The following is a 26972-nucleotide window of genomic DNA, read 5'->3' on the forward strand; positions in this document are numbered from 1 at the left end:
CCCGGTGCTCCCTGTGCCGGTCACCGCGCCGTCCCGCTGACGTTTTATTCGCCCACCTCAATCCTGCCAGTGCCTTAATTGCAGCCACGCTTTGCAAGTGTAACTAATTGCCTCGGAGGCTTATTAATGATTTCTGCATGCTAATGAGTGCCAAAGCCCGAGGTGTTTTCCCAGGGGCTGGAGCTGGCTGACCCTTCTGGGGCTAGCAGGATCCCGGAGGCGGGGCTGTGGGCACCCAAATCTGGGTGCGAGCTGCCTTGAGCTCTGCCTGGGGGCAAACTCACAAATTCTTTTGGGGAAACTGAGGCACCGAGCCCCCTCCAGAGAGCAGCCCTTGCTGCAGAGACAGTTCAGGCCTTTATTGCTGTAGCTGGAGGGTTTCTTCCCACTCCTCTCCCCCCATCCCTTCCTCTTCCCCGGGGACGCCAGCCGGGCACCCCGTGTGTCACGGAGCGGGGGACGCGGTGACATCCCACCGGCACCCGGGCACCGCCGCCACCCACCCCATCTCCCCCCACACCCTGCCACCTGCAGTTAGGGGAGGGAAACGGGGGGTTTGGGGGTGAAGCCTGGCCCTTTCCCAACCCCACAGCCATGGGGCAGCGTCCCTCCTGCCCCCCAGCCACATGAGCCCAGGCTCCCCCCAGCCCTTCTTGTGCAGCCCAGTTCGGACCAGTCTTCTTGCTGGATGTTTCTGTGCTCCCAGTGGGCTCCCAGTACAAAGGGCTGGATTTCACTGGGGGTCTTCCACAGCAAACCCGCCCAGTACTGGGTCACTTGTGGGATCCCAGTGCCGTGGAACAGGGAGCAGGGGGGCTGCTGCCACCTCCCATGTGCCGTCACCGTGTCCCCTCCGCGCCGCGTCCCCTCCAGCCCCGCCGGGCGCCGTCAGCAGAACTGCAAAAAAGAAACCGAGCGTGGGGTGGGGGCACCCCGCAGGCAGCCCCCACCTCGGGCAGTTTTGGGGGGCTCTGGGAACCCCCTGGGTTGGGGCCAGCCTGCTCCCCGTGGGGTGTGGGTGCCGGATGGGTCCTGGAGCACCCGGCGGTGGCACCACACCAGCACCACCACGGGGGGCTCGGGGGTGGTGTGGGGCACGGGCAGGGATGCTGCGGGGGACACGGGTCCCAGGAGTGGGACAGGGGAGGGCCGGGGGGACCCAGAGCCCCCCCTCCCCGCCTCGTACAGACCTTCCAGCGGTTCCCACACTCGTTGCACAGCACGAATGTCGTCATGGGCTCGTCGGCGCTGCGCGTCTGCACCTGGGGAGGGAGCAGGCAGCCGGGTCAGAGGATGCTGATGGTGTCCCCCCCCAAAAAATACTACAAGCTGGGGGTCTCCTGGGTGCTCGGGGGGGCTCACCTGGTTGTAGGTGCAGTTCTTCTTCTTGCACTTGCCGCACTGGAAGAGGTCGGTGACGGTGCCGCCCGTCTTGGCCATCTGGTGCTCGCGGATGGCCTCCTGGGTCATGGCGTTGCGCAGCTCCTTCAGCTCATCGCTGGCCATCTCCTGCCACGGGGGGGGCACATCAGGGCCTCCCGGGGGGCGGCCAGCCGAGCTGGCACAGCCCCGGGTGCAGAGCCCCGTGGTCCATCACCCACCCCATCCCTGCAGGGCGCTGATCCCGCTCGCTGGGCTCGAACCCATCCGGAGGAACAAGTCCCCCGTCCCCAGACCTGTCCCCAAGGAGCTGCAGCCCTATGGGGGGCTCCGAGGACCTCATCTGGGGACCCCATGGGGCAGGAGGAGCGGGGACCGGGACCCAAGGAGCAGGACGGGGAGGGGATTTGTGCCGTATAATGGGACCTGCACCACCAAACCAGGACCCTGCTGGCTCTCAGGCACCGAGGCAGCCTCCAGGAGGGGCCGCAGCCCCCCTGCGCACCTCGGCGGTCATGCGTGCGATGAGGCCGGGCAGGATGGCCCCGCACAGCACGTTCCTCCGCAGGTTGGGGTTCTTGGGGTCCTTCAGGTTGCTGATCCTGCTCCGCACCCGGTTGCGGTACTTCATGTCCGTGCTCTTCAGCTCCTGGAAGATATCTGGGGGCCCGTCACGGAAACCTCAGCATCGCCTGCATCCCCCCCCCCAGCCAGGGGGAATCGTCTCCGGGGATGGTCCTGGCAGCAGGGGGGACCCCAAAGCTCGGAGCTGGGGGTGACTTGGAGCTGGCCCAGCGTGGCTCCATTGCCCCAAACCCCCCGGAGGGAGGCAGGTCCCCAAGCAGGGGGGGGCGCACAGCACCCCAGTGCCAAAGCTCCTGCCCCTGGGGTGCTCGGGGCTGCTCAGCTCCAGCCTTTCGTGGGCTCCGGGCTCCCTCTGCAGGCTGCGCGCAGGGACACCCCATGTCCTTGTCCCCACCACCCTCTGTCCCTGCCCCTGCCCCCCCCCAGGACCCCCCAGCCCCCAAAGGATACGGTCTTCGATCTCGGATGCCATCCTCTCGCAGTTGACGCCGAACTCCTTGTAGTCATCTGGGAGGCAAGGCGAGGCGGGGGGGGGGGGTGTGGGGGTGGCCCTGTGCCCCAGGGAGCCCCCAAAAAGTGGCCAAAACCTCGGCCTGCTCACCCAAGCCACCCCCTCTCTAAAAACAATCATTTTCCCCCCACCTTAAACCCGCAATGAAACCCTTTGCAACACCCACACCCAAATCCCCCACCAGAGACCCCACCGACCCCCTTTTGGGGCCAAACACTGGGTTTTGAGGCACAGCTGGGGCTTTTCTGCCAGTTGGGGGGGGGGGAATTTGCTGCCCGGGTGCCCCCAGGCCTCAGAGCCCCGTTTATTTTTGTAGGGTTGCCCCCGCTGGGGCTGCCCCACGGGACACCCAGCCCAGCTTGGCCAAGGACCTTCGGGATGGAGACGGGGGGGGGGGTCCCTGCTGCCCCTCCAAATAACTTTGTGGTTTGCTTTGCCTGGGGCTCAGCACCAATTTTGGAGGGTTCCCCTCCCCGTTTTGCCCCAGAGGAGCAGGCTACGACCCTCCCCAGCCCCCCCAATTTTGTGTGTCCCCCCCCCCCCGTTGCTCACCATCCATGCGGAGCGCGGCCGTCAGCATCTCGATGCACTTGTCCCGGACCGAGTCCCCCGTCAGGTAGCAGGGGGGCAGGAGGCAGACGCTGGGCGAGAAGGGGGGGCTGCTGGGGGTCCGCGGCGTCTCCGCCTTGGCCTTGCTGCTGTTGGCCCTGGGGGGGGGCACACAGGTCGGTGTTGGGGTCCCGTGGGGACGTAGGAGGGGGTTGGAGGGGTTGGGGGGGGGTCCTACCTGTCCTCCTTGCTGTCGCTGGAGCTCCTCCGGGGGGTGGCAGGGGCGGGCGAGGGGCTGGCACCCACGGAGGCTCTCCTGGGGGGGGCACGGGGTGGGGGGGACACCAAGGATGGGGCAGAATCAGGCTGGCAGCCCCTCTCTTCCCACCCTGCCTGCGTGTCCCACGGTTGGAGCATCCCCAAATTGGGGCTGTGCCCCCCCAGGGCCAGGTCCCCCCGGGGGGGGGGCTTCCTCCTTACCTCTCCCCCGAGGGTCTCTTCTGCGGGGAGGAAGAGGAGGAGGCGGCCGAGGACCTGGAGTCGGCAGAGTCCCTCCTGCGGGAGCAGCCACGGCTCGGAGTTTGGGGACCAGGTCCTGAGCCCCATCCGCAGCCCCAGGAGGGGCTGGGGTCCTCTCCCCCCCCCCCCCGTACCCCCATCCCAGGACCCCCACCTCTCTTTCTTGCCATCCAGGGATGATTTCTTGGAGGAGGCAGAGGGGCTGCGGCCGCTGCTGGGCTCCCTTCAGGGAAACACAGGGGAAGGGGGGGACGCGCTCAGCACCCGGCACCCTCCGTGCAGCCCGGGGAGCCACATCCTGACCCCCCCTTCCCACCGAAGACCCCCCCAGCCCCACAAAGCCTCGTGGAGCCCCGCAGAGCCCCGAGCAGCGCGGGCAGGACCGCGGGTACCTCTGCGGGTTGGAGTCGGGGGGGTGGCCCTTGGGGGGGGCTGGGTGGGTGCCGGGGGTGCTGGGCTTCCTGCAGAAAGAGAGACGGGGGCGGTTTGGGGTCGGTTTTACCCTCGGGACAGCCCTCGTTTGGGTAAAAAGCATGTGGGGAAGGGGAAAAAAACGGGCAGGGGGGCTCCATCCTGGATAAACCAAGCCCTTAGGGATGGAGCTGGGGGGGTCAGAGCTGGTCCTGGCCCCGCTGGTGCCCCCCCACTGGCCCCGTACCGCTCCTTGTGCTTCTCCCTGTGCTTCTCGGCCGGGGTCTTGGGGTGTTTGGCCGGGGGTGGGTTCGCCCCTTCGCTGGGACAGGGGGGAAAATCCAGCCGCTTCTCCTTCTCCTTCTTCTCCTTCTCCCCGTCGCCGTCCTTCTCCCTCCTCGGGGCAGCGGGGGTCTCTGCGGGAAGGCGCCGGGTCACCGGGACAGCACGGGGTCACCGGGACAGCCCGGTGGGGGTTTGGGGAGGTTTGGAGGAGGTTTTGGGGAGGTTTTGGGGGGGATTTTGCCCCTCTCACCCAGCAGCCGCTTCCAGTTCTTGATGAGGATCTTGGCCGAGGCCACCACCTCTTCGTCCGAGCAGTGCTTGCGCACCGAGTTGACCGCCACCCCGATGCGCGTGGTCTGGGGACAGGCGTTAGCGGGGCCGTCACCGGGACCCCCCCGGGACCCCCCAACCCCCCCCGGCACAGCCCCATCTCACCTGCAGCAGCTGGATGGTCATGGTGTAGCCGGTGAGCGACTTGAGCAGATCCAGCGCCCCTTCCTACAGCGGGGAGAGGCCACGGGAACCCTCGAGGAGCTGCGCCCCCCCCGGGACCACCCCACGGGGTCCCCAGAGGGGATGGGGCAGGCGCTCGGGGCCACGTGGCCACCCGCAAGGATGCTGCCCTAAAAAACATCCCGCTCCAACGGGGAGGGCTGGGGACACCTGAGTGTCCCCAAGGCACCGGGGGCCACATGTCACCAGCTTCACAGCCCGGCCCTTGGGTGCACGGTGCTTGTAGGGCTAAATATATCCCCGGCACGGCTCCACGCGGGGTCGTTTTCCTCCCCGGTATTTTTAGAGGTGCAGGAGCAGAGATGAGGGTGCAGGGACCCACGGCAGGGTCGTGCCACTCGTGGTGGCCGGAGCTCCCAGCCCGCTGGGCGCAGGGGACACCCCCGTGCTGTGACCTGGCTCCGTTCCCCTTCCCAAAAGTGGCATAAATCAGGAGGGTTTGGGAACCACAACGACAGCCTGAGGCCGGGCAGGATCAGTCCCTTCAGCCGAGGCTGGGCGGTTGTGATCCAGGGTCACAAAAAGCCACCAGATGGTGGGGGGACGGCAGCACCTGGGAAGCCCACACCTTCCCGGGGCAAAGTCCACCAGAAACGGTCAAATATTAACTTTAGGGGCTGGGCTCGCCCCTGTGCAACCAGTGGGCCAGGACGGGTGCTCAGCTGGCACAAAGGGAGGCAGGGACAGATCCTGTGCCCCCCCCCCCAGCACCGAAGACCCCTCCCCAACCCCTGCCAGTGCCGTGGCTCAGCCCCCTCCCTCCCCGTGCACGTTTACACGCGCTCGTGCAAAAGGCAGGGCTGTGTCTGGGCTCGGGGGGGCTTTTCCCACCCCCCCCAAGGGATTTTTTTTTTTCCTTTGCATGGGGCTGAGCCCCTGCTGCCAGCCCCAGCCTGGTTTGGGTGCCTGTGGCCGGGCTGGGGGCCAAGCACCTGTCACCGCATTTGTCCTCTGTCCCACACCGCCACAGCCTGGGACAGGTCCCCCCCCCCCCCCGAGCTTCCCAGACTACCACGTCCCCATGGCCTTGAGCAGGGGGGGGCACGGGACAGCCCCAAATCCAAAATAAACCCCCCATGGGCACCAGCTCCAACTCCCCAAGGGTGGAGAGGCAGCACCCGGGGGTGCCCTGAGGGAGCTCAGCACCCCAGCACCCGCTCAGCCCCTCCTGGGGGGGACATTTCTGAATTTCTGAGCCCCCTTTTTCTCCTTGCCACGTCGGGGAGCTTCGTGGCTTTCCTCCCTTGCCCTGCCCCGAGCTGCCCAAAAACGCAAGCACACCCAAATAGTGCAAATGTGGCACACGCAGGCAAACGTGGCACGCGCGTGCAAATATGGCACGCGTGCAAAATATTGCTCACGCGTGCAAATCTGGCACGTGGGTGTGCAAATCTGGCACAAGTGTGCAAATCTGGCACAAGTGTGCAAATATTGCACGCACGCCCCAGCCCGCCTTACCGTGCTCTTCCTGGCCACCATCTTATCCAACTTCTTGGCGATCCGGACCAGCTCCTCAGCGGGCCCCATGCTGGCTCCTGGAGGGGTCCTGGGCTCGGGCAGCCCCCGGTGCTTTGGGCATGGGGCAGGGGCAGGGGCAGGGAGCGGCGGCCGGGCCGGAGCGGAGCAGGGAGGGAAAAAAAAAAGGGGAAAAGAGAAGGAAGGAAAGCAAGGGAGGAAAGCAGAAAGGAGGTGTGGCTGTCCCGGCCAGTTATAAACTCCTGCCAGGGAGGCGAAATAGCACGGGGGAGGGCTAAATATAGCCCGGAGTGAGCAGGACAAAGATTGCGGGAGCAGGGGGAGGCGCACGGCGGGGGGACGCAGCGCCCTTCGGTGCCAGCGCACGGGGGGCTCGCGGGGACGGGGGAGCCACCAACAACGGGGTTCAAGCCATGGGGTGGCAGCGGGAGAGCCCCGGGACGTGGCTTTGGGGCTGGGCTGGGGCTGCCCGGGGCCAGAAGGCTCGACGCAACGCGCCGCCAGCGTTGCACGATGCAGAGCGCTCGGCCCAGACCGGAGGCGATGCCAGTGGTGTCCTCGTGCCAGCAGCGTCCCCGTGCCAGTAGCGGCTCTGAGATCCCCCAGGGAACCTGGCTCTGGTGCTGTGCCAGGGCTGAAGGCGCTGTGGTGGTGCTGGCACTGCCGGGACCCCGGCGGCTGGGAGCAGAACCGGGCTGGATCCATCCCGGGGAGTTTGGGGTGCTCCCTCGTGGCCGAATGCAAGGCTGGGGGGAGACCTGGCTGCACCCTCGGTCCCTGTCAGCACAGGGCCACCCGCTGCCACCCCGTCGTGTCCCCGACGGGCAGGGGATGGGGACCCCATGCACGCAGCCCACAGCTTACAAAAACGGCTGGTTTTATTAGAAATTCAAAAGGGAGAACATGAAAAACAAACACAACAGGCCACTGGCTGAGACGCGACGAACGAGACGCGGACGAGGATAAACCACAGGGGCCGGCGGCTCCCGAGGGACGGCGACACGGGGCAGCGTTGGTCCCAAAAGGGGGCTGCAGGATGGCCCCAGGAGCCCCCCCCAGGGCCGGGCGGTGACCAGCACCCGCCCGGTGAGGGACACGGGGACACGGGGACACGGTGCTGCCCGCGCCGACCCCAGGCACCCAAGGAGCTGTGGTCCCAGGCTGGGGGAGTTTTTAGGCATTTCCAAGCCCCGCTGCCCTGGGGGGGGCTCTCAGAGCCCGGGGAAGGGGGGCAGGATGTGGCCGCAGACCCTCCGACCCCCCCAAAATGATGAATAAAAAGCCCTTTTTTTGTTCCCTACCAATCCCCAATGCTTCACAGTTGTGGTAGAGGAGAAAACCAGGTGGTGCACTGAACTCCCCCCAGAGAACGGGCACAGGGGCTCTGCGCCCACCCAGCAGAGGAGGGTGGGGGGCACCCAGCGCGCACCCCCAGCCCCAAATCCCTGCTGACAGGGGAGGAGAAAGCCCCCGGGATGGGCAGAGCCCACGAAAGGACGGGGAGCAGCCGGAGCGGGGTGGGCACCCAAACCTCCCCGCAGGGTGCAGGTGATGGCAGCGGGGGGGGGTGGCAGCCCTTGGGCTCCCCAAAGCCACCACCCAGGGGGTTGGGGTCCCAACCCGGGGGTCCCCACGTCCCCTGGGAGGGCAGCAGCCACACGGTCCCATACCAGGGGCTGCAGCACCCGGGGCCCCGTGGAAAGGGGCGAGGGCAGAGAGGGGCTGGGGGGGGTCCGGCTCCAGCTCCCAGCCCGCCCCGTAAGCCCCCGGCCCCCAGGGGACGGGGACAAAACGGGCAGCGGGGGGGGACCCAGTCAGTCTTGCAAGAGGTGGACGAAGCTGGCGGGGAAGACACCGGTGCGGGAGCCGTCGCCCTCGATGAAGCCGACCTGGGGGGGCAAAGAGAGGTGTCAGGGGGTGGGGGGGGGTCCCAGGGTGGGTGGGGAGGGGGAGGAACTCGGGGACCGATGGCCACGAGCCCTTGTGGGGTGGCACCGGCAGCCTGAGGTGACCACCACCAGCACAGACAGGGTGGGGGGTGCCCATCTGTGGCCCCCCAAAATGAGCAGGGGGAGAAGGGGGGGGGCTGTGCCCCGGGGGGGGCTCACCCAGCTCTGCTCGTCCTCCTCCCGCGTCACCACGATCACCTCGCCCTTGGAGAAGGTCAGCTCCCGCGCCTTGTCCCCTTTGCAGTCAGCCACCGCCTTCACCCGCTTCTGCCTCCCCTTGGCCTGCACGAGGAACGGGGTCAGCAAAGGGGGGGGGGGGCAGCCACCCCCCCAAACCCACCCCAGGAGCTGTGACCCCCCCCCAACACCTCCACCCACCCCCTTGGGACAAGAGCTGCAGCGATGCTTGGGCACGGAGGGGTGTCCCCAAAGCTCCCCCCCCAAAAACCACCCTACCCCTGCACCCCGTCCAAGCCCCCCCACCCCAAATCGTGCCACCTACCGGAGCGAAGCGCCGGGGCATGGGCACGGGGGGCACCTTGCTCGGAGCGGGGTCCTCGGGGCTCTGGGGGGGGGCGGCTGAGCCGGCTTTGGTGGCCACCCCGCTGATGCGCCGGTACGAGCGGGTGCTCTCCGAGCTACCGGGGGCAGCAGGGGCAGAGTCAGCCCCCCCCCGGCACCCCGTCCCCCTCCCCACAAGGTCTCGGTGCCGTTGGGTTCCCCCCTGGGACACCCAAGGGAGCAGGGTGCCACCTACAGCCCACCGGGTGCTCGGGGGGGGCCCTGTGACAGCCACCAGCAGCCCCCACCCTTCCTCAAAGCGTCCCACCAAAAATCCCAAAATGGGGGGGGAAAAAATAAAATCTGGTAACTTCCAGTGGGTCATGGTATCAGTGTCCCCCCCCAAAAGGATCCGTGTCACCTCTAGGGACAGTCCCCTTCCCCACGCTGCCCCTGTCCCCTCCTCTGTCCCCATCCCTGGGGGGGCTCCAGGCTGGCTGGGGAGGGGGGGGGCATTGCTCCGACACCCCCAGGGACAATTTGGGGTTCCTCCCACCACCACCACACAACCACCTCCCCCCCCCAGCACCTCCCCTGAGTTTTGGGGGACCCCTACCCGAACTTGACGGGGGTGACATCGGGGGCCAGGCCTCCCGGCGGGGGCTGCACGGGGGGGGGACTCAGCTCCAGCCCCCTCCGCGCGGCCCCGCTCTCCGTTTCCGAGCGGGTCTCCCAGTAGGCCGCCCGCCGCGCCTCGGGGGGGCTGCGGGTGCCGGGGGGGGACGCGGCCGCACCATCCAGGGCCCCCACGGAGGAGGAAGAGGAGGAGGAAGAGGAGAGGCTGCGTTGCCCGGGGGGGGCCTCCGCCAGCCCCGAGAAGTGCGGCTCCGACGCCTGCCGGTGGAGCTCGGGGCGCTCTGGGGGGGGGGACACACATAATGGGGACACCGAGGCTGGTGGCACGGGGACGTGGCTCAGCGAGCATCCCATGGCGTGTGCCCCCCCCCTCGAGACTAACCTGTGGGGCTGGGGCCGGGTTTGGGGCGGGGGCCGCCCCGCGTGGGGTTTTTGAGGGGCAGCGGGGGGGGCATCTCCTCGCTGTGCGCCCGGCGGGGCGCGGGCCGCGAGGGCACCAGGATGGTCTCGTAGGTCTTGTTGGTGATGTCCATCCCCATGCAGCTCCAGCGGCCCTGGGGGCAGGCGGCGGCGGGGGGGGGGCTGGCGGCCAGCGGCGAGGAGCCCTTGAAGGAGCGCTGGAGGGGGCTCACCTGGGGGCACACACCCGGACACGGAGCTGTTGGGGCCCCCCCGCACCCCCTGCAGCCCCCTTCTGCTCCCTGCCCCGTCCCGTTGGTGGGGGTGCAGGGTCTGGCCCTGTCCCCCCCCCCAATCCTTGCCACCATCCCGTGGGCACCTTCTCCTCCAGCTCGTCCTCGCTGTCGTAGGTGTACTCCTGGGGGGGCTCCCAGTCGTAGTCCACGTGGACCTGCAGCGAGAGCTTCCCCGCCTGCGCCTGCTCCAGCTGGGGGACACGGGGGTGTCAGCGGGGGGGTGGCCAGGTCCCAGGTGCCCCCCACTCCAGCATCAGCCCCCTCCCCATCCCCCTGGTCCGCCCCCACCCCCCCCCACCTACCAGCTCCTCGCACTCGGTGTGCTTCAGCCTCCTCGCCACGTCCAGCGCCGTCTCGCCGGCCGCGTTCACTGCGCGAGGGACGGATGGGGACAGATCCCAGCTGCTCCACGGGGACAGGGCTTGGCCCCAAGTCCCCCCCCTTTCCTTCCAGCCCTATATCCCAGCCCCGTACCCGTGGTGAAGGCCGCTTTGCCCTTCAGGAGCAGCTTGAGGCAGTTGGGCTGGTTGTAGAGCGCGCCGTAGTGCAAAGCCGTGTTCCCGTCCTGCGTCACCCGGTCCAGCGTCCCCCTGCGCGGAGCAGCGACAGCTCCAGAGCGTGCGAGCACCGCTCCCCATCCTCATGGGGACACCCGAGCACCTCGGGGACATCACCGGGACACCACAAGTGGCACGACCCCAGCTGGACGTACCCGTTTTGGATGATGAAGTCCACCAGTGGCAGGGACGACCTGTCGGCGTAGCGCACGGCCACGTGCAGCGCCAGCTCGCCCGCGTCCTGCCAGTGGGGTGGGAGACCACAGCTGAGCCCAGGGACCCCAAAACACCCCACAGGCTGAGCGAATCCCTCACGGGGGGGGGCTCCCGGAGGGCTCACCTGGCCCTCGGGGGTCACCAGGGGCTTGGCCAGGTCGTGCCCTTGGGCGAAGGCCTGCAGCAGCGCCAGGAGGTCGCGGGTGCGGATGGCGTCCCAGAGGCGGTGGGGCTCGTCGCGGCCGCCCCGCTGCACGTAGCGCCGCTCCATGTACTTGGCCACGATGTACTCCTTGCGTGCGCTCCTGCGGGGGGGGAGGCATCAGCGGGCACCCCCACACCTCACACAGAGCCCCCCTCCCACAGTCGGATTTTTTGGGGGGGAAGCTCTGCGAGAGGTGCAGGTCCCGACGTCCAGGCGATGGCACCGGTGAGCCCCCAGTCCTCGGGGTGGGGATGATGGGGACACGGAGCCCCCCTCCCCAGCCCGCTCTGTGTCCCCCCCAAGCATTTAGGAACTCACATATCGCTGCTGGCTGAGGGTTTAGGGCAGTCCTGCGTGGGCAGCGTGGCCTCCATGATCTCGTTGAAGCGGGTGTTCCCCACGCTGACGGCCAGCTGTGGCGAGAGGGGCAGGGGGAGACGAGCCCTGGGCACAGAGGGGCCACCCCCCTCCCCAAAATCCTGGCCGGGCTTGCCCTGGGATGTCCCATCCCCATCGTGGAGGGATGGAGAGGGGAATCCACCAGATCCAGCCAGCACCTTGCCATCCCCCATCTCCCCCAGGGATGAGCCTTTCTCCCAGCAGCAGTTTGCTGGAGCAGGGAGCAGGTCCTGGGGGGCTGCCAGCATCTTCCCCCCTATTAGCAATCACTTCCCAGAGCCCCCCCTGCATCCTTGGAGCACCATGCTAGGGGCAGAAATCTGCAGCTGGGGGGGAAACTGAGGCCAGCTGGTAAGAGACCAGGAGGGAGGAGGAGGAGGAGGGTTGAAACCTGCACCCAGGAGGCTCGGGAGCCCCCGAGCAGAGGACGATTCCCAGCAGATGCCAGACCCCCGGGATCAGGGAGCCGCTTACCAGCAGCTCGGAGGTGCTGAGGACGTCCAGGGTGAGGGACTGGATGCGGGAGTAATGCACGCCCAGCTCCCGGTGGATGCCGGAGCACTCGATGCACGTCAGGATGCCCAGGTTGGTGGAGAGCCACGTGGGGTCTGCAGGGCGCAGCGGGGCGGGGGGCTCAGCATCACCCCCCGGCCCCCTACCACCTCCATCCCGCTGCATCCCACAGCCCGGATCCCCACCCTACCCGGGGCCCCGCAGTCGCAGCACTGCTTGTTGCCTGGCATGTTCTTCACCTCGCTGATCACCAGCTTGGTGAGCTCCTGCACGCCGCCGTCCGCCGCGCCGCCCGCCGAGGCTGCCCCGCCGTTGGGCTCGCCCTTGAAGGCGTTGCTCAGGGCTTCGTCCTTGCTGTTCTGCAGCACCGAGACCCACCTGGGCAGGGGGAGCAGAGCCGGGCGGCCTCGCGGGGACGCACCGGGGCCGGCACCGCGCGGGGCGAGGGGTGCAGCCCCGGGGGCTTTAAAAGCCCCGTGGAGTTTTGCGCGCTCGCGTGGGGTGGGGACGGCCCCTGGATGGGCACTTACACCACGCACTCCTGCTCGTCCTCGGCTTGGAAGTGGTACGTCCTGTTGTCTGCAGGGATGGGGACGCAGGTGAGCATTTAGGAACAGAAAAAATTGCAGAAAGGGGCCGGGACGGGGCGTTTAGGATCAATTTGCAGCAGGGTGCAGGAAGGGGCTGGAGCTACTGCTAAAAAATCCCCGCACATCGCTCTCCCGACACCCTGCTGCCACCTCTTGTTGTCTGGAGCTCGAGGCAGCCAGCGCCTGGCAGGCTTTGTCCTTCCTCCATCAAAAAAAAAAAATCATGTGCACCCGGGATACCCACCCGGGGTCTGTCCCCAGGACCCTAAACCAGACCCACGAGGACACGGAGCGGCGGCACTCACGCGTCACCAGGTCGAAGCACTTCTTCTCCTCGGCGTGGGGCCGCACCTGGCACGTCAGCAGGTTCAGCTTGACGGGGGGGCGGTTTATCTGCAGGGCAGGGGGACGGAGGGGGATTAAGGGAGGTCCCCAGAGGGTCGCTTTTGGGGCACGCTGAGGCTCAGCACCTCTCCGCCCCCTTCCCTGCGTGTTCCCTTTGCAGAACGGGGCTGGGACCGGGGCTGCACTTTGCAGCCTCTGCCCCCAGATGGCAGCACCCCCACCCCAAAACCACTCCGAGCCTCTTTGGCCTATTCTGCAGCCTCAACACCCCCTAAAAACCCCACTAAAGCCCCCACTAAAGCCCCCATCCCACCGGCACGCAGCAAACGCGGGGGGCGAGGGACCCCCTGCTAGGGACACCCCAAGCTGGTGGCTTGCTTTGCTGCTCGGGGCACGGGTGGGGTGCTCGGGGAAAAGCCCTACAGCCGAGGTCACGTCCCCAAAGGGCAGGGGACACGGAGCTGGGTGGGTTTTGGGGCAGCACCCAGCAGAGGATGGCAAAAAAAGGGTTCTGCAGCTCGGGGCGCACAGCCGGGTACCCCTGTGGGGTCTGCGCCGGGCGGTACGTGCCCGCAGCACCTCGGGGTGACCACGGGGATGAAGGTGCCCCCGGTCCCTCACCGTGCTGTGGGAGATGGTCAGGCAGCCGTACTTCACGCCACACTTCCTCTTCTGCCACACTTTGCGGATCCTGAGCCAGAGCAGGAGGGGTGAGGACACACCACGCATCCCTGACCACGTCCACCCACCCCAAACCGCCCCCAGCAGCCCCTGGAGAGGCTTTGGGATTTAGGGTCGTGCTTCCTACAACTCGCTGGAGACCCCCTTGGGGCTATAAGAGTTATTTTTTCCCCCTGACCCATGCCAGCAGGATGATTTCTGCCCCCATGCCCAGGAAATAGGGCGTTTCTGCCCCCACATCACCAGCACGGCTCGGGGTGAACCTGGTGCTGGGCTCCTGGGGACCCACATTTGGGGTCAGGGGAGCACCACGTGGAGCTCAGAGCCTGCTGGACACCCGCCCACCCCAAAAACCACCTCCAGGGCTCCTCCAGCCAGGGGAAAATGGGATTCTCCAAGCCTTTAGACCTCCTCAAGACCAGACGGGACCGACAGCACCCAAAGGTCTGCGTAACGGCCCCAAACCCTCACCCAAAGGTGTCCCCCAGGGGGCTGTGAGCTGGGGTAACGCCCGCCCTCACCCGTCGCTCTTCTTGTACAGGAACCCCGACTTCTCCGTCCCGTACTGCTTGTTCCCTTGGTGCTGGTGGATGCTGTAGCCGCTGCCGGAGTTCTTCCTGCTCAGGTTTTCCTGAGCTCACCAGGAAAAGGAAAAAAAAAAAAAAAGGCATTTAGAAAGCTATGGGAGAGGGGCAGAAGTGGCCCTGCCCCTGGGGGACCTCGTTATGGAGTCAGAGACCTCCGTCCCCTTTGAGCATCCCTCCTGCTGTGCTCCCACGGATGTCCTCCTCCCTGTAGGTGTCCTCCCACGGATGCCCTCCTCCCTACAGATCTCCCCTCATTGATGTCCTCCTCCACCCTACAGATCTCCTCTTGTTGATCTCCTCCACCCTACAGATCTCCTCCTACAGATGTCCTCATCCCTGTAGATCTCCTCCCACAGATGCCCTCCACCCTACAGATCTCCTCTCATTGATGCCCTCCACCCTATAGATCTCCTCCCATGATGTTCTCCTCCCTATAAACCTCTTCCCATTGATGTTCTCCTCCCTATAGATCTCCTCCATGGACATCCTTCTCCCATGGATGTCCATCTCCCTATAGATGTCCTCCATGGATGTCCTCGTCCCTGTAGATCTCCTCTCATTGATGCCCTCCACCCTACAGACCTCCTTTCACTGATGCCCTCCACCCTATAGATCTCCCATTGATGTTTTCCTCCCTACAGATCTCCTCTCATCGATGTCCTTCACCCTATAGATCTCCTCCCATGGATGTCCTCATCCCATGGATGTCCTCCTCCCTACAGACCTCCTTTCACTGATGCTCTCCACCCTACAGATCTCCTCCCACGGATGTCCTCCTCCCTATAGATCTCCTCTCATCGATGTCCTTCACCCTATAGATCTCCCATTGATGTTCTTCTCCCTATAGATCTCCCTATACCCTATAGATGTCCTCACCCTATAGATAGTCCATCACCCTATAGATGTCCTCCACTCTATAGATGTCCTCTCATTGACTTATTGATACCCTCCACCTTACAGATCTCCTCTCACTGATGCTCTCCACCCTACAGATCTCCTCCCATGGATGTCCATCACCCTATAGATCTCCTCCCCCCTACAGATCTCCACGGACGCCCAGCTTTGCTCCTCCGCAGCCCCCCATCCCCAGCCCATGCCACCTCCCCGCGCTCAGCCCCCTGTCACCCCTCCAGCTGCCGTCACCTCCTTGCTGTCCAGCTGCAGGATGCTGCGGAGGGAGTCGCGGGTCTGCGCCAGCTGCTTCACCTCCTCCTCCTGCGCCTGGTGGAGCTGGAAAAGGAGCGGGGACCGCGGTGTCCTGGGGGGGGGACACGGCCCGGGGGACGCGTCCCGCGTGGCGGCGGGTGGGGAGGGAGCCGGGGGACTCACCGCGTGGAGGGACACGGCGAGCTTCTCGATGAAGGGGTAGAGGTTCTGGGCAGCCTTCCAGCCGTCTTGGAAGAAACTGGGCATTGATTTCACGCCATTAAGATGCAAATGGGGAAAAACGGGGGGGGAAAAAAGAGCTTATTTAGAGAAAGCGTGGCGGGGGGATGCAGCAGCCCCCCCCCCCCGCGCCCCGGGGAGCTGCTCTGGCTCTGCAGCTCCCTCGCTGCTGGGATGCTGCAAAGCCCATGTCCAGCCCGTGGGGTCCGGGTACCCCAAATATTTCGGGTGTTTGGGGCACGGGGTTGGCCTCTTGCTCGCTGCAAGCCGATCTCACTGGGGCTGAGGCCAGATCCTGGCCCTTTTGGGACCCTTCCCTGTCTGCCAGCATGCCCGTGGCCAGTGCCACTGCCCCCTCCCTGCCTCAGTTTCCCCACTCGAGAGCTGGAGGAGTGCAAGGGAAGGAGGGGAAGGAGGGGGATGTTCCCCCTGCCCCAAACGCCCTCGCTACGAGCTCTGAGGCTACCGACGGAGCCACTCGGCTGAACTCATCCCTGGAAATCCATCCAGAAACCAAATCATCGGCTCCATCCCCGGCCAAGCCCCTTCCCCCAGCCCTTACGGACACGTTTGCATCTCCCGGAGCCAAAAATCCCGACCGGACAACAGCGGGTCCTGCCCAGCACCTTCCCCGGGAGCTCTGTGGGGTCACTCAGCCCCCAGGACAGGGAGTGAGGTGTCCCCAAACCCCCCCCCGAGCGCTCCCGGCGGTGACAGCCACCTACTTGTGCTGGGCATGGAAAAACTTGATGAGGCTCTGCAGGAAATCCGGCCCTTGCTTCATCTGACTCTCGCTGGCTTTCAGCAGGTACTGGGGGGCAGAAGACAGCCGGTTAGGTGGTGGGGACCAGGACCGGTCCTCGTCCCCCCCTTCCCCGCGTGGGCAGGAGGGTTGTGACACTGGCTCGGCTTCAAGAGGCCACGAGGTCGGGTGTGAAGGCAGCCTCTGGGGACCACCCTCAGAAAACCTGGAGCTGGAGGAGCTCCAAGCCCTGCAAAGTTCAAGGGCCGAGGCGTGCCTCCAGGGTTCCCGGCCGGGCGCGCTTCTCCCGCTGCGCAGTACTTCTGGAGTTAATAAATAACCCGAACCCGAGTCAGCTTAAGGAAAACAAAAATTAAAAACTGAATCGTTTTGTACATCAAACCTGTCCCTCACCTGCAGGAAAAGACCCAGACCCTTGGGTTAGGAGAGCCCCATGCACAGAGAGGAGCCTAGAGCCTCCCCTGGGTGAGCGCAGCCTCAGCCCCGCACAGCTGGATGCTGGCCTCCTCCCTGCCTCCCCCCCGAAATGTTTTGGGAGAGGAGCAGAGGGGAAGGCGGCCAAGTTCCAGCTGCAGGGGCTTTCCACGGCCCGACAGCCCCAGGGTGTGCCGGAGCCCCCGAGGGACCCCACAGCTCCTCTGCCGGGGGGCCACCAGGAGTCGGGGAGCAGGATGGAGAGGGGCAGCTCCCAGCGTGGCCGAGGAGCCACACGGGGAGGAGTAAAAGGGTTTTGAGGGGGCTCTGCCCCCCTGCCACCGATACCCCGAGGTGGTGGTGACAGGGGCCTGCCCTGCCCAGACCCCTGCTGGGGGTCCCGCTGCGCCCACCCACCCACAGGGACCCCCTCGGCGAGGAGCTGTGCCCCACCGAGCACCCCTAGGGTGGAAACCCATCGCGCCCCCAGCCCCGAAAGCAGCAAACACCGCGTGCACGCGAGCGTGCACACACGTGCAGGAGCGTGCCAGCCCCCTGCGCCCCGCTTCCAGGCGGGTGCCCGCGCGCAGGCGCTGCTGGAAGCGAGCAGCCCCTCCCGGCCGTTTCCATGCGCTGGTATTTATTTAACAGAGCTGCTATTCAAAGCACTGACTCATCTGGCCCGGCCCCAGCCAGCAGCCCCGACCCCGCTGCGGCGCTGCCTCCTCCCCGCACACCCTGCCCTTTGCACCCCGGGAGCCCCGGGGATAGGGGAGGGGATGGGGGAGAGCCCCGGGGATGGGGGGGTTGGGGGGGCTGGCACCAGGTCTCTGCCCTTCGCTTGTGCCCCTCTGTGTGCCTGGGGACCTGGGGAGCATCTCTGGTTTTGCCAGTAGGGCCAAACTGCAAAGAGAAACTGCGCCTTTCAAGGGGTTTATCCAAAAGGATCGCCTTTTGCCCCAAATGCCAGCCCCTGGTTTGGCAGAGGAGGTGCAGGATCAGGACCCGGAGGACGTGGGTGCAGTGCCCGGTGCTCCCTGCAGGGTGTCCCACCTGCACCCACATCCCACGGGGGGGGGACAGGAGGGTCCCCGAGCCAGGACCCCACGGGGACACACGGGGACAGACGAGTGCCCCGTGCTGCACCCACTGGGACCGCTCTGGCGCTGGGGATGGGGACTGAGCGCCCTGCACAGCTCTGGCCACAGCTGCCCCCTGCGTCCCCCCGACCCCAAAGGGTCCCGGGACCCCGGCACAGCCCCCACCTCGCACATGTGGAGCTGGAAGAGGCGCCGCTCCTTCTGCATGTCCTCGGCCAGCTCCGCCGCCGACGGTTCCGCCTGGATGACCCCCGCCAGGCGCGCGCGCTCCTTCTCCTTCTCCATCTTCCCCCTGTGGGACGGCACGGGGACGGCTCGGGGACAGCCCTGCCTGAGACTTTGGGGGACCCTGGGGACAGCCCTGCCCAAAAAGGGGTCCCCGGGGAGCTGCAGAGGTGGCGGGGGGGTGCGATGGGGCAGGGGAAGCCTCCCCAAGGCTGGCACAGAGCCTGGCTGCAGCCCTGCACCAAACACCTCTGTGCACGGGGGGATTAGGGGGATTTTGCTCCGGGCATGGGGTCGCTTACACTTTGGTCTCGTAATCCTTCCAGGCCTTTTCGATCTGCTTCTTGGAGTCCTGCAGCGAGAGGAGAGAGGGGACGGCAGCCCTTAGGGGCGGCGAAGGGACGGGCACGGAGCCGGTAGCACCAAAGCCGTGGCCCAAAAGTGAGGGCTTTGCTTTGCATCGCTGTGCCAGCACCCCGTCCCCTGCTGCGGGGACATCACCACTGCGTCTCTGCCCCTTGCTCCGTGCCACGAGCCGTGTCCCCAGGGCTGTGGCGTTTTGTCCCCACGCAGGGGCCCTGCAGCCCAGGAAGCAGGGCTGGGGACTCACCAGGCGGCCGTCCTTCAGCTGCCCCTTCAGCAGGCTGTCCAGGGGGAAGGAGACGATGTTGTTCAGGTTCTGCACCTGGGAAGGGCAGAGACAGGGACGGGGTCACCCCAGGGGCGTCCCCGCATCGGGGCAGGTCGGGATGCGGGAACTCCGCGTCCTTTCCAGCCTTGGGCCCCCCTCCCCAGTAAAATCGCTGCCCCGGTAAGGGTTAAAGAGGCTGGAAACGGGGCCGGCTGCAGGCAGGGGCAGGCTGGGGCTTGCTGGAGCTGGCTGCAAGATGTCTGACGCGGGGCCCTTCCCACAAACCACATCAGCGCCGCGGCTGCCAGAACCGGAGCTGCTCCCCCCCATCGCCACCCCGGCCCCGGCCCCGTCCTCCCCGCGGCACGGCGCAGACCCCCGGCAGGCAGCCGGGCTGGGACCGGGCTGGGACCACGGGGCTGGGACCTCCTGAGGTCAGGGAGGGCTTCCCAAAGTGTCCCCTCCCCGGGCTGGGGGGCCAGGGGTGTCCCCAAAAGCAGAGGGGACGCAGGAGCCTGCTCCCATCCTGGTGCCTCTCCATCTGACCCCAAACGCTGGGGTCCCCATGGGGCAGCCCCCGATGTGAGGGCTCCAGCACCCTTGTAGGGTGATCCCAGCTGGGCACCGGGGCGATGCTGGGGGCACACCTTTTGCATCGGAGAGGACGCTGCATGGCTGCAAAACCCTCCAATTCCTCTCCAAGTCTCCCGAGGGCTTTTGCTCCCCGACATCCCAGGGGGAGAAACCCATCCCCGGGGCAGGAACCGGCCCCAAAAGGCTGGGAAACGGGGCGCCCCATCCTTCCACCGTGCGTGCGGTGCCGGGATCCCGCTGGGGAGCAGCTCCCGGGGAGGGTTTGGGACAGGGGCGGCCGTTCCCACGCCTGCAGCACGTGGCACAGGGGAGGCGCAGCGCGGGCACTGCCCTCGCCCAGGGAACCGGTTCAGCTCCTTCCCCGTGACATTTTCCCCACGGAGCCCCCTGAGCATGGGGCTCCGGCCGGGTCCGGGATGGCCCCGATGGGGAGGAGAGGAGCGGGGAGGCCCGGGCCGGGGTAACTGGGAGAGGAGGACGTGAAATCTGAAATAATTCCTGCTGGGGGAAGGGCAGCAGCAAGGAGCCTGCTCCTTCAGCAGAGCCAGAGGGTACAAATTCTCTTTTTTTTTTTTTTTTTTAGGGGGGGCTTCAAAAGGGACCCGAGGGCAGCGAGGAGCCAGCAGGGGATGCCCCAAGGCTTTGCTGCACGGCCCCAGATCCCACCCAGCACAAAGCCCAGCTCTCCCCCCAAGCTATCAAACCCCTCCAGCCTCAACAAATCGAAGCAAGAAGATGCGTTTGGAGAAAAGAGACCCCAAAAAGAGCCGTGCCCCCCCCCCCCTCCCACGGCAGGGACGGCTCCAGCCGCCTCTGCTGCCTCCCGCGCGGCTGCGGCTCCCCACGGCCCCGCTGCGCGCTCAGCGTGGCTTTGATTTACTTCTTGGCAAGCGAGATCAGAGATGTGAAAAAAAAAAAAAAAAAAAAGAAAGAAAGGGGAAAAAAAAACAAAACCAGCAGCCCCAACCGCACGGCAAATCGCAGCCCTGGTGTCCCCAGCAGAGCTGGGAGGGAGCTGGAAAATCCAGCGGAGGGGGTGTCGGGAGGCCAGCGAGCATCCCCGAGTCTGGGGTGGGATTTGGGACCTCCTGCCATGGTGGAGGGCAGCTGTGCGGGGTCTCTGCCCCAAATCCTGAGGCCTGGTGCAGATTTTCCCCAGCTTGGCCCCAGCAGGACGGGGGCAGCGGGCTGAGGTTGCTCCCCGCGGGGTCGGCGGCTCACCAGGTTCTTGAAGAGCGCGGTGACCTCGCGGGTGAAGACGGCCAGGTTGAGGAAGCCGGTGGAGAGCTCGTGGTTGTTCTGGGAGAGGTGGTTGTTGCCGAAGTTCTCCAGGGCCTCGCTGTACTGCTCCTCGTTATCCACGTGGGCTGCGCGGGGGGACAACAGCGGTGAGGTGGGGACGGCTGCGGGGTGGCCCTGCAGGACCCCCTTCCCCAGGAGGTCCCATCACGGATCCCACCCGCACCCACGTCCCTGTCCCTTTGGAGCAGAGCAGGACACCAGCGATGCTCCTTATGCACCCCCCCAAAAAACTCTCAATTTACATTTTCACCCCCTTTTCAGCCAGCTTTCAGCACCTCAGCATGTTGCGAGCACCCGTGTCCCCAAGGGCCACCACCCACGGATGGCACCGGGGGAGGACGTGACCGTGGCAGCCCGGGGACGCCCAACGGCTCTGGAAACCCGACTTACTGAGCCCGGAGACGTGAATGGCTTTCACATATTTCCTTATTCTCTGGAGCACGGCTTGGTCCCCGTCCAGGCTCTGCGAAAGCAAAGGAACAAACCCCCGTCAGCGCTGCCGAGGGAGGGGGGTGGCCACTCCCCCCGCCCTGCTGGCCACACAGGGCTCCTTGGCCGGGTGCCTGCTCTGCCACACAGATGTGCGGGGCAGCAGCCAAGCTCCCGGGGACAGGAGCTGGAAGCACCCGGCCCCGTGCAGGATCGGTGCTGGGGATGCCGCAGCCTCGCGGTCCCCACGGTCCCGACCGCCCCGGGGAGGTGACGCTGGAGCGAGGCGGTGGCACGGGGTGACAGGGTTGGGGGCAGCGTCTGTTTGGAAGCGAGCAGCCCCCAGCAGCTGTGAAAATGCCTCCGTGGCTCTCCCCCGGGGGTTGTTTGAAGCAGGGAGAGGAGGACGGCATCCCCGTGACGCAGCACGGATGCGCCAGCCTGGCCCAGCACGTGTCCCCCGGGATGGGCACGGCACCCGAGGCGCACAAAAGTCCCCAGCTCTACGCATGGAAGAACCAAAACCAAAATCTGCATCCTGCCGATGCCCAGCAGGGACCTCAACGGCACAAATCCCACCCTGAGGATGGGGCACAGCTTCCTGCAACCTCTGACCCATGCAGGGTCTTGGCTGCAGCCCCCAGCCCCATTCCCCGACGCCGTCCCCGCTCTGTCCCTCGCCATGGGCACGGGGCCCTCACCACCACCATCTGCCAAGCGTGGGGGCAAACACCCCAAAACCCCAACCCCAACCCCGCTCAGACAGCCGGAGCCGCGCACAGCAGGAAAGGGTTAAGGCCGCCTTGGCTGCGCTGCAGGTACCAGAGGCATGATAACAGGCTGGAAATATTCGGAGGGCGTGAACGGGGAGCAGGGCGAGGGATGAAACCGCCGAGGAATTACAATAAAGAGGCTCTCTCTCGCTCTCTCTCGCTCTCTCTCACTCTCTCTCGCTCTCTCTCGCTCTCCCAGCGAAGGTTTTCGGGCTGATGTCAAGGCCCATTTCCTGACAGCGGGGTCAGCCCGGCTCCGGCGCCTCTCTCCTCGAGGCCCCTCCTTGGATGAGGTGCTGCCCGGCAGCCTTGGCCGGGACGAGGCAGTGGGGAGGGGAGGCAGAAGCCAACCCCCCCCCTCTTCTCGGGGGTCTCTCAGCAAGGAGGAGGATGCTGGGGTGTCCTGAAATGTCCCATGTCCATCTGTGCCCTAAATCCAGTGCCCCGGGCTCTCCAGAGCTGTGCTGCGGAGCAGAAGCTCCTCCTGCCTCGGGGGGGGGCCAGCAGATGATGCCGTGAGGCCCAAGGAAGACTTTGCCCCAGGGTGGCCTTGGTGCTGCCCGAGAGCAGCCCTGGGTGGGCAAACTGGCCAGGCACGGCCTCGGGAAGGGGAAACTGAGGCAGGGCGGGATGCTCCGGGCGCACGCAGGCACCGCTCAGCCAGGGGACGGTGCCACGGGATGGGGCAGCCCCCCAGGAGCACGGCCCAGAAGGATGCTGGAGGTGGGGCAGCACCGAGAGGGGACCGGGGACAACCCCGAGAAGGGGTCACATCGGCACAGCCGGTGGTGGTGACAAGGGGTTCCCTATGGGGACAGCGGGAGGGACGGACCCGCACCTGCACTGCAGCCGCCCGGGGACCCCGAGCACTGCTCCTCGCCCGGCTCAATGGGGGCCATTCTTCAGCCCCCCCCCTCTCCGTGCCGCCCGGGGAAGGCGCGGGGATGGGGCCGGGGGCTGGAGGCGGCGCTGCCGCTGGGGCAGGATGCGGCCACTCCGGGTGCAAAGGGCAGAGCAGGGCAGGACGCCGTGTTTACCCTGCCACGGGGCAGCGCAGGATGCGGCCGCCAGCTCCGCAGCCTCTGCCTGCTCATTCTGGAGACCCTCGGGTCCCCTCCCTGTGCCTCGTCCTGATTTGATTTCTCAGCCCCACAGGATGCAGCTCCAGCCCCCAGCACCCCAAAGCCACACAAGACCCCCGGGAGGGGGCAGCCGGTTGTAATCCCAGGGGGGAGACTGAGGCACGGGGCAGCTTCGGACACCTGGGAGGACCTCGGTGGCCCCATGGCCTCCTGCCCTCAGCACCCTGCTCCGGCACAGCTTTGGGGTGCCGGGGGGGTCGCGCTGCCCCCTCCCAGCAGACACCAGCACTCAGCACCCTCGGGCTTCCCCAAGCACCAGCACGGATGCGGGGCAGGGACAGGCGGTGACACAAAGCCCCAGCCCCCCCCGGCTCCCCCCTCCCAAAGCAGCCGCTGTTTATTTTCCTTGCCTGATGCTATCGCCCCGTCGAGGATCAGCCGGCGGCGCGGGGCTGGGGCTTGTTTGTTTGGATTTCCCTCTTCCCCTCCGTCGGGGCGCTGGGAGTCGAAGGCCTGGCTGCCTTTCGGCTCCCCCGAGGGTCCCCGCAGCCCCCTGGCAGACACGTGCCCCCCCGGCCCCTCTTCCCCAAAGACCCGAGCCGCTGTCAGAGGTCCCGGCACTCAGCCACGCTCGCTAGAACGTTCCCAAGCGACCCCCCCCCCCCAAATCCCCGTCCCCCTTCCCCTAAATTTCAGCCTCCCCAGGGAAGCCGAGCGGCCAAACGAAATTCCTGCCGCTTCCTCCTGCCTGGAGCTGCCTCCCCCTTCCCGGCCGAGAGAAAGAGCCAGAGCCAGGGGAGAGCACGTGCTGGCGGGGCCCAGGATGCTCAGCACCATCGGGTCCTGGGTTTCCAGCCTGGGGGGCTCCCTTCCCGTCGCCCCCGGGGCTCCGAGGGGGCCCGCGCCGGCCCCACGAGCTCTGGCTCCCCTTCAAAGCCATTCCTGCGCTAAGAGGAATTGGCAAAGGACGCGGGACCAGCTGGAAACAGCCTCTATTGGAGGCAGGAGCGGGGAGAGGAGGATAAATGCACCCTGCCAACCCTGCTCCAGCCCCGTCAATGCTGCTGGGGCTTCTGGGGGGGCTAAAAATCCCACCCCAGCTTTAATAGCGACGGGACCCCCCCGGGGACACCTCAACCCCCTCAGGGTGCAGCAGCTCACAGCCCTGAGCCACGGGGCCGATGCTGAGCCCAGCCCTGGGGACGGAGCCAGCCCCTGGGTAGCACCCAGAGCTGGAAACGAAACCAGCTGGAACGGCGAGGTTTTGCCCGTTTCTGCAGGCCTTGGCCCCAAGAAAATGCGTGGTGGGGCGGAGGATGGAAACGGCCGCCCCGGCTGGAGGGTCCCGAAGCAGCGGCTCAGGGCGAGCGCCAGGCTCCAAGCCCCGCACCCCCGAGCGCTCGGAGAGGGGCAGCACAAACAGCAGCCCCCCCAAAAAAAACCTTCCGGGTTCCTCTTTCCCCCAAACCATCGGCGATGACGCCGGCAGTGGCCGAGCCCTGGGCAGAAGTGAAAAATGAAAATGGGGGCGAGCTGCAGCGAGTGACACAAACCCCACAGCGAGCGGGGCCGGCATCACGGGGGGCTCGGAACAAAGCGGGGCACATGGGGGACCCCAAGAAATAGAAACCCAAGGAGGAGAGGTGGGTGCTCGCTGCAGGGCCAGCACTGCAGGGTGCCCGAGGTTCGGGAGAGGGGCGCAGGGGGTGTCCCCAAGGGGAAGCGCAGCCCAAGCCTCCCCCCAGCCCCGCTCACCTCCTCCAGAGCCCCCACCGCCCCCCGGCACTTCTGCATCTTGGAGGCGAAGGCGGTGGCAGCCGGGGAGCTCAGGTCCTCGCCGGTCACGGCCAGGAACTCGGCCACGCTGATCTGCTCGGGCATGGTGCGGGCGGCACCGGGGGGGCACCGGGGGGGGGGCACCGGGGGCTGAGCCGGGAGCGCACCGGGAGCGCACGGGGGGGAGCGCACGGGGAGCGCACGGGGGGAGCGCACCGGGGCTGTACCGGGGAAGCTGCTGAGCGTCCCGGAGCCCTGGGGGGCCCGTGGGGGGGCTGGGGGTGGCCGGGGGGTGCCGGGGGGTGCCGGGGGGTGCCGGGGTTCCCGGGGCCCGGCTCAGCGCCCCATCCCCTGCAGGCCGGCGGGGCTGCACCGGGGAGTTTCTCCCTCTGCCCGCCCGCTCGCTCGCTCCCTCCCCGCCGCCGTGACGTGAGCAGCGCCGCCCGCCCGCCCGTTAAAGGCGAAGAGCCCCCGGTGCCCCCCCCTCGGCATTTCCCCCCCCCCAGCAGGCGCCGTCCCGGGGCACCAGCAGGGCGCGGGGGGCTCCGTCCGCGGCACCGGGGACCCCAGGGTGCAGAACCCCTCCGCGCACCCCCCCCCCCCCCCGGCCTCACCCCCCCACTGTCAGGCTGGGAGCGGAGAGGGGGGGCCCACGGCAGCCCCCCCACGCGGGGAGAGGCCCCACGGAGCCCACGAGATGGGGGCAAAGCACGGGGTGGGGAGGGCAGCGGGGGCTGCCGTGGGCACGGAGAGGAGATGGGGACGCCCAGGGTGTCCCCAAAGTCCAGTTTGGGTGCACAAGGGCTCGGGTTTAAATCCAGATTAAATCCAGATTAAATTTCCCACCCACCCCCCCCCCCAAGCACTCGTCTGTCCCCGTGCCCTGCTTGGCCCTGGAGGGAGGGCTCCGAGCACAAGGAGCAGAGCTCACACGCTTTGCTCCCGTGCCTCCAGTGCTGCCCTGAGGCTCTGCTCGGAAATGTCCCCAAAAAAAAGAAGTGAGAGCAAAGGGGGAGCAGGGGTAAGGAGCAGAGGGGTGTCCGGGGGGGCTGGGGAAGGAGAATCCGGTGGGAAATAACAGGAAAGGAGAAGCAGAAGAGGAGAGGGGCTGCAGGGACATGGAGGCACTTCTGGAGCACCCCCCCTTTGCCACGGAGAGGCAGCGCACGGGCTCCGTGTCCTACTGGCCCCTTGCCTCTCCCTGGCCCATGCAGGTCCAAGGAGCTGGATTTGGGGTTCCCGTTACCTGGTGATTCACTGCAAGGACAAAAAATTAATTAAGATTTTATTTTTTTTTAATGGGCTTTTGGGTTTCCTGGCAGAGGACACGAGGATGCCCTGCAGGACCCCTGCACCAAGCAGCCCCCAGCCGGGGCAGTCAGGGGGTGGCAGAGCCCCCTCCTCTTTCCTCCTTTCCCTCCTGGCTGCCCAGAGAGGGGCTCAGAGCTGGGCAAAAGGCCCAATCCAGCACCCCAAACCACAAAGACCCCCAAACCTGCCCACCTGCACCCCCCCCAGCTCCTTTCTGCTGCTCCCACAGCTCCCTGCAAGCCCCCAGACCATTTCTCTCACACTCTGTGGCTCTGGTGAGCCCCGTCCCCCACAGCTCACGGTGACAACATAAAAGAAAACCCAGTAAAGAAACCCCCCCCAGCAGCCGGCCAGGATGCGGTGTGCGGGGCCACGAGGTGCCCTGCTATGGGGGTGAAGGTGTTTATAGGATGTGGGGGGGCACCACACACCCCCCCTCAGCCCCCATCTGGCAGGCACAAGGCTCAGAGGCTGTGACTGCAGGGGAACAGGAGGAATTTGGGGGGCTCCCAAGGGGTCCTGGCTGGGACCCCCCCACCATCCACGCACATCCTTAGGGTACGGGGGGGTCCAGCCCAGGGCAGGGACTTAGAGCAGCGTGGGCCAGGTTCGGGAGCCCCCCCCTAAAACCCCACAGCCCCTTTTTTGGGGTGGCCCTGCCACCTCCTGGCCGGCCCGGGGACTGCCAGGCGGGGGGGGGGGGACACGGCTGCGACACCGCCGGCTGCTCCGGGACGCGCAGCCCCTCGGGGATGGGGACAGGACCCGGTGCCACCCACCCTCCTCGGGGTGTCACCGTGTCCCCAGCACCGTGGGCAGCACCAGGTCACAGCCCAGCAATCCTGGGGCAGGACCCTCCATAGGGGCAGCCCCACAGCCCCCAAAGCTGCCCCCTAAAGCGGGTGCGCCCGCACATCCCGACCCCAGTGCTCGTCCCACGCTCGCTGCTTTGCTCAGATCACGGCTTCAGCTCAGCCCCCTTCTCCATCCACCCACCGTGGAGCAGGATGACCTGCCAGAAATCCTAAACCCAGACTTTTTTTCCCCCAAAAAAACACCTCCCTCCCCTCCAAACACTGCAGA

General features: G+C 66.6%; 2 protein-coding genes across 4 annotated transcripts; both read right to left on the bottom strand.

The window, feature by feature from the left end:
- Positions 1-498: 498 nt before the first annotated feature.
- Positions 499-6558, bottom strand: TCEA3 (transcription elongation factor A3). 2 transcript variants are annotated; one of them, XM_082777758.1, is made up of 14 exons: positions 6212-6558; positions 4676-4738; positions 4491-4596; positions 4203-4371; positions 3937-4005; positions 3699-3767; positions 3506-3580; positions 3264-3341; positions 3029-3183; positions 2416-2472; positions 1886-2040; positions 1363-1509; positions 1191-1262; positions 499-897 (listed from the first exon to the last, which is right to left on the bottom strand). In XM_082777758.1, exons 1-14 carry the CDS (start codon positions 6278-6280, stop codon positions 889-891), a joined length of 1293 nt encoding a protein of 430 aa, XP_082633884.1. In that variant the 5' UTR covers positions 6281-6558; the 3' UTR covers positions 499-888. The 2 variants fall into 2 exon arrangements, with proteins under 2 accessions (XP_082633884.1, XP_082633885.1); XM_082777759.1 differs by lacking the exon at positions 3937-4005 and having other exon boundaries at positions 6212-6557.
- A 548-nt stretch (positions 6559-7106) lies between these two features.
- ASAP3 (ArfGAP with SH3 domain, ankyrin repeat and PH domain 3) lies at positions 7107-24699 on the bottom strand. 2 transcript variants are annotated; one of them, XM_082777336.1, is made up of 26 exons: positions 24558-24699; positions 20909-20981; positions 20438-20583; positions 18602-18676; positions 18294-18343; positions 17932-18058; positions 16215-16300; positions 15433-15508; positions 15247-15333; positions 14038-14147; positions 13457-13526; positions 12796-12883; positions 12431-12479; positions 12091-12278; positions 11862-11995; positions 11307-11401; positions 10908-11088; positions 10723-10808; positions 10485-10600; positions 10313-10380; positions 10094-10201; positions 9698-9947; positions 9296-9596; positions 8681-8816; positions 8338-8460; positions 7107-8118 (listed from the first exon to the last, which is right to left on the bottom strand). In XM_082777336.1, exons 1-26 carry the CDS (start codon positions 24681-24683, stop codon positions 8044-8046), a joined length of 3024 nt encoding a protein of 1007 aa, XP_082633462.1. In that variant the 5' UTR covers positions 24684-24699; the 3' UTR covers positions 7107-8043. The 2 variants fall into 2 exon arrangements, 1 of the variants encoding a protein (XP_082633462.1); XR_014318927.1 differs by lacking the exon at positions 8681-8816.
- Positions 24700-26972: the final 2273 nt, after the last annotated feature.

The sequence above is a fragment of the Aythya marila genome, assembly GCF_965140915.1.
Source record: "Aythya marila genome assembly, chromosome: 22".
In the NCBI taxonomy this organism is placed as follows: domain Eukaryota; kingdom Metazoa; phylum Chordata; class Aves; order Anseriformes; family Anatidae; genus Aythya; species Aythya marila.

Excerpts from the sequence above, each read along its gene's own strand:
- TCEA3 (XM_082777758.1), bottom strand. The coding sequence starts at position 6,280 with ATGGGGCCCGCTGAGGAGCTGGTCCGGATCGCCAAGAAGTTGGATAAG. Across the intron at positions 3,768-3,936 it reads CCCGACTCCAACCCGCAGAG|GGAGCCCAGCAGCGGCCGCA; the intron begins GTACCCGCGGTC and ends GTTTCCCTGAAG. Across the intron at positions 1,263-1,362 it reads AGAACTGCACCTACAACCAG|GTGCAGACGCGCAGCGCCGA; the intron begins GTGAGCCCCCCC and ends CTCCCTCCCCAG.
- ASAP3 (XM_082777336.1), bottom strand. The coding sequence starts at position 24,683 with ATGCCCGAGCAGATCAGCGTGGCCGAGTTCCTGGCCGTGACCGGCGAG. Across the intron at positions 18,344-18,601 it reads AGCTGAAGGACGGCCGCCTG|GACTCCAAGAAGCAGATCGA; the intron begins GTGAGTCCCCAG and ends CTCTCGCTGCAG. Across the intron at positions 10,809-10,907 it reads TGGTGACCCCCGAGGGCCAG|GACGCGGGCGAGCTGGCGCT; the intron begins GTGAGCCCTCCG and ends CCCCACTGGCAG.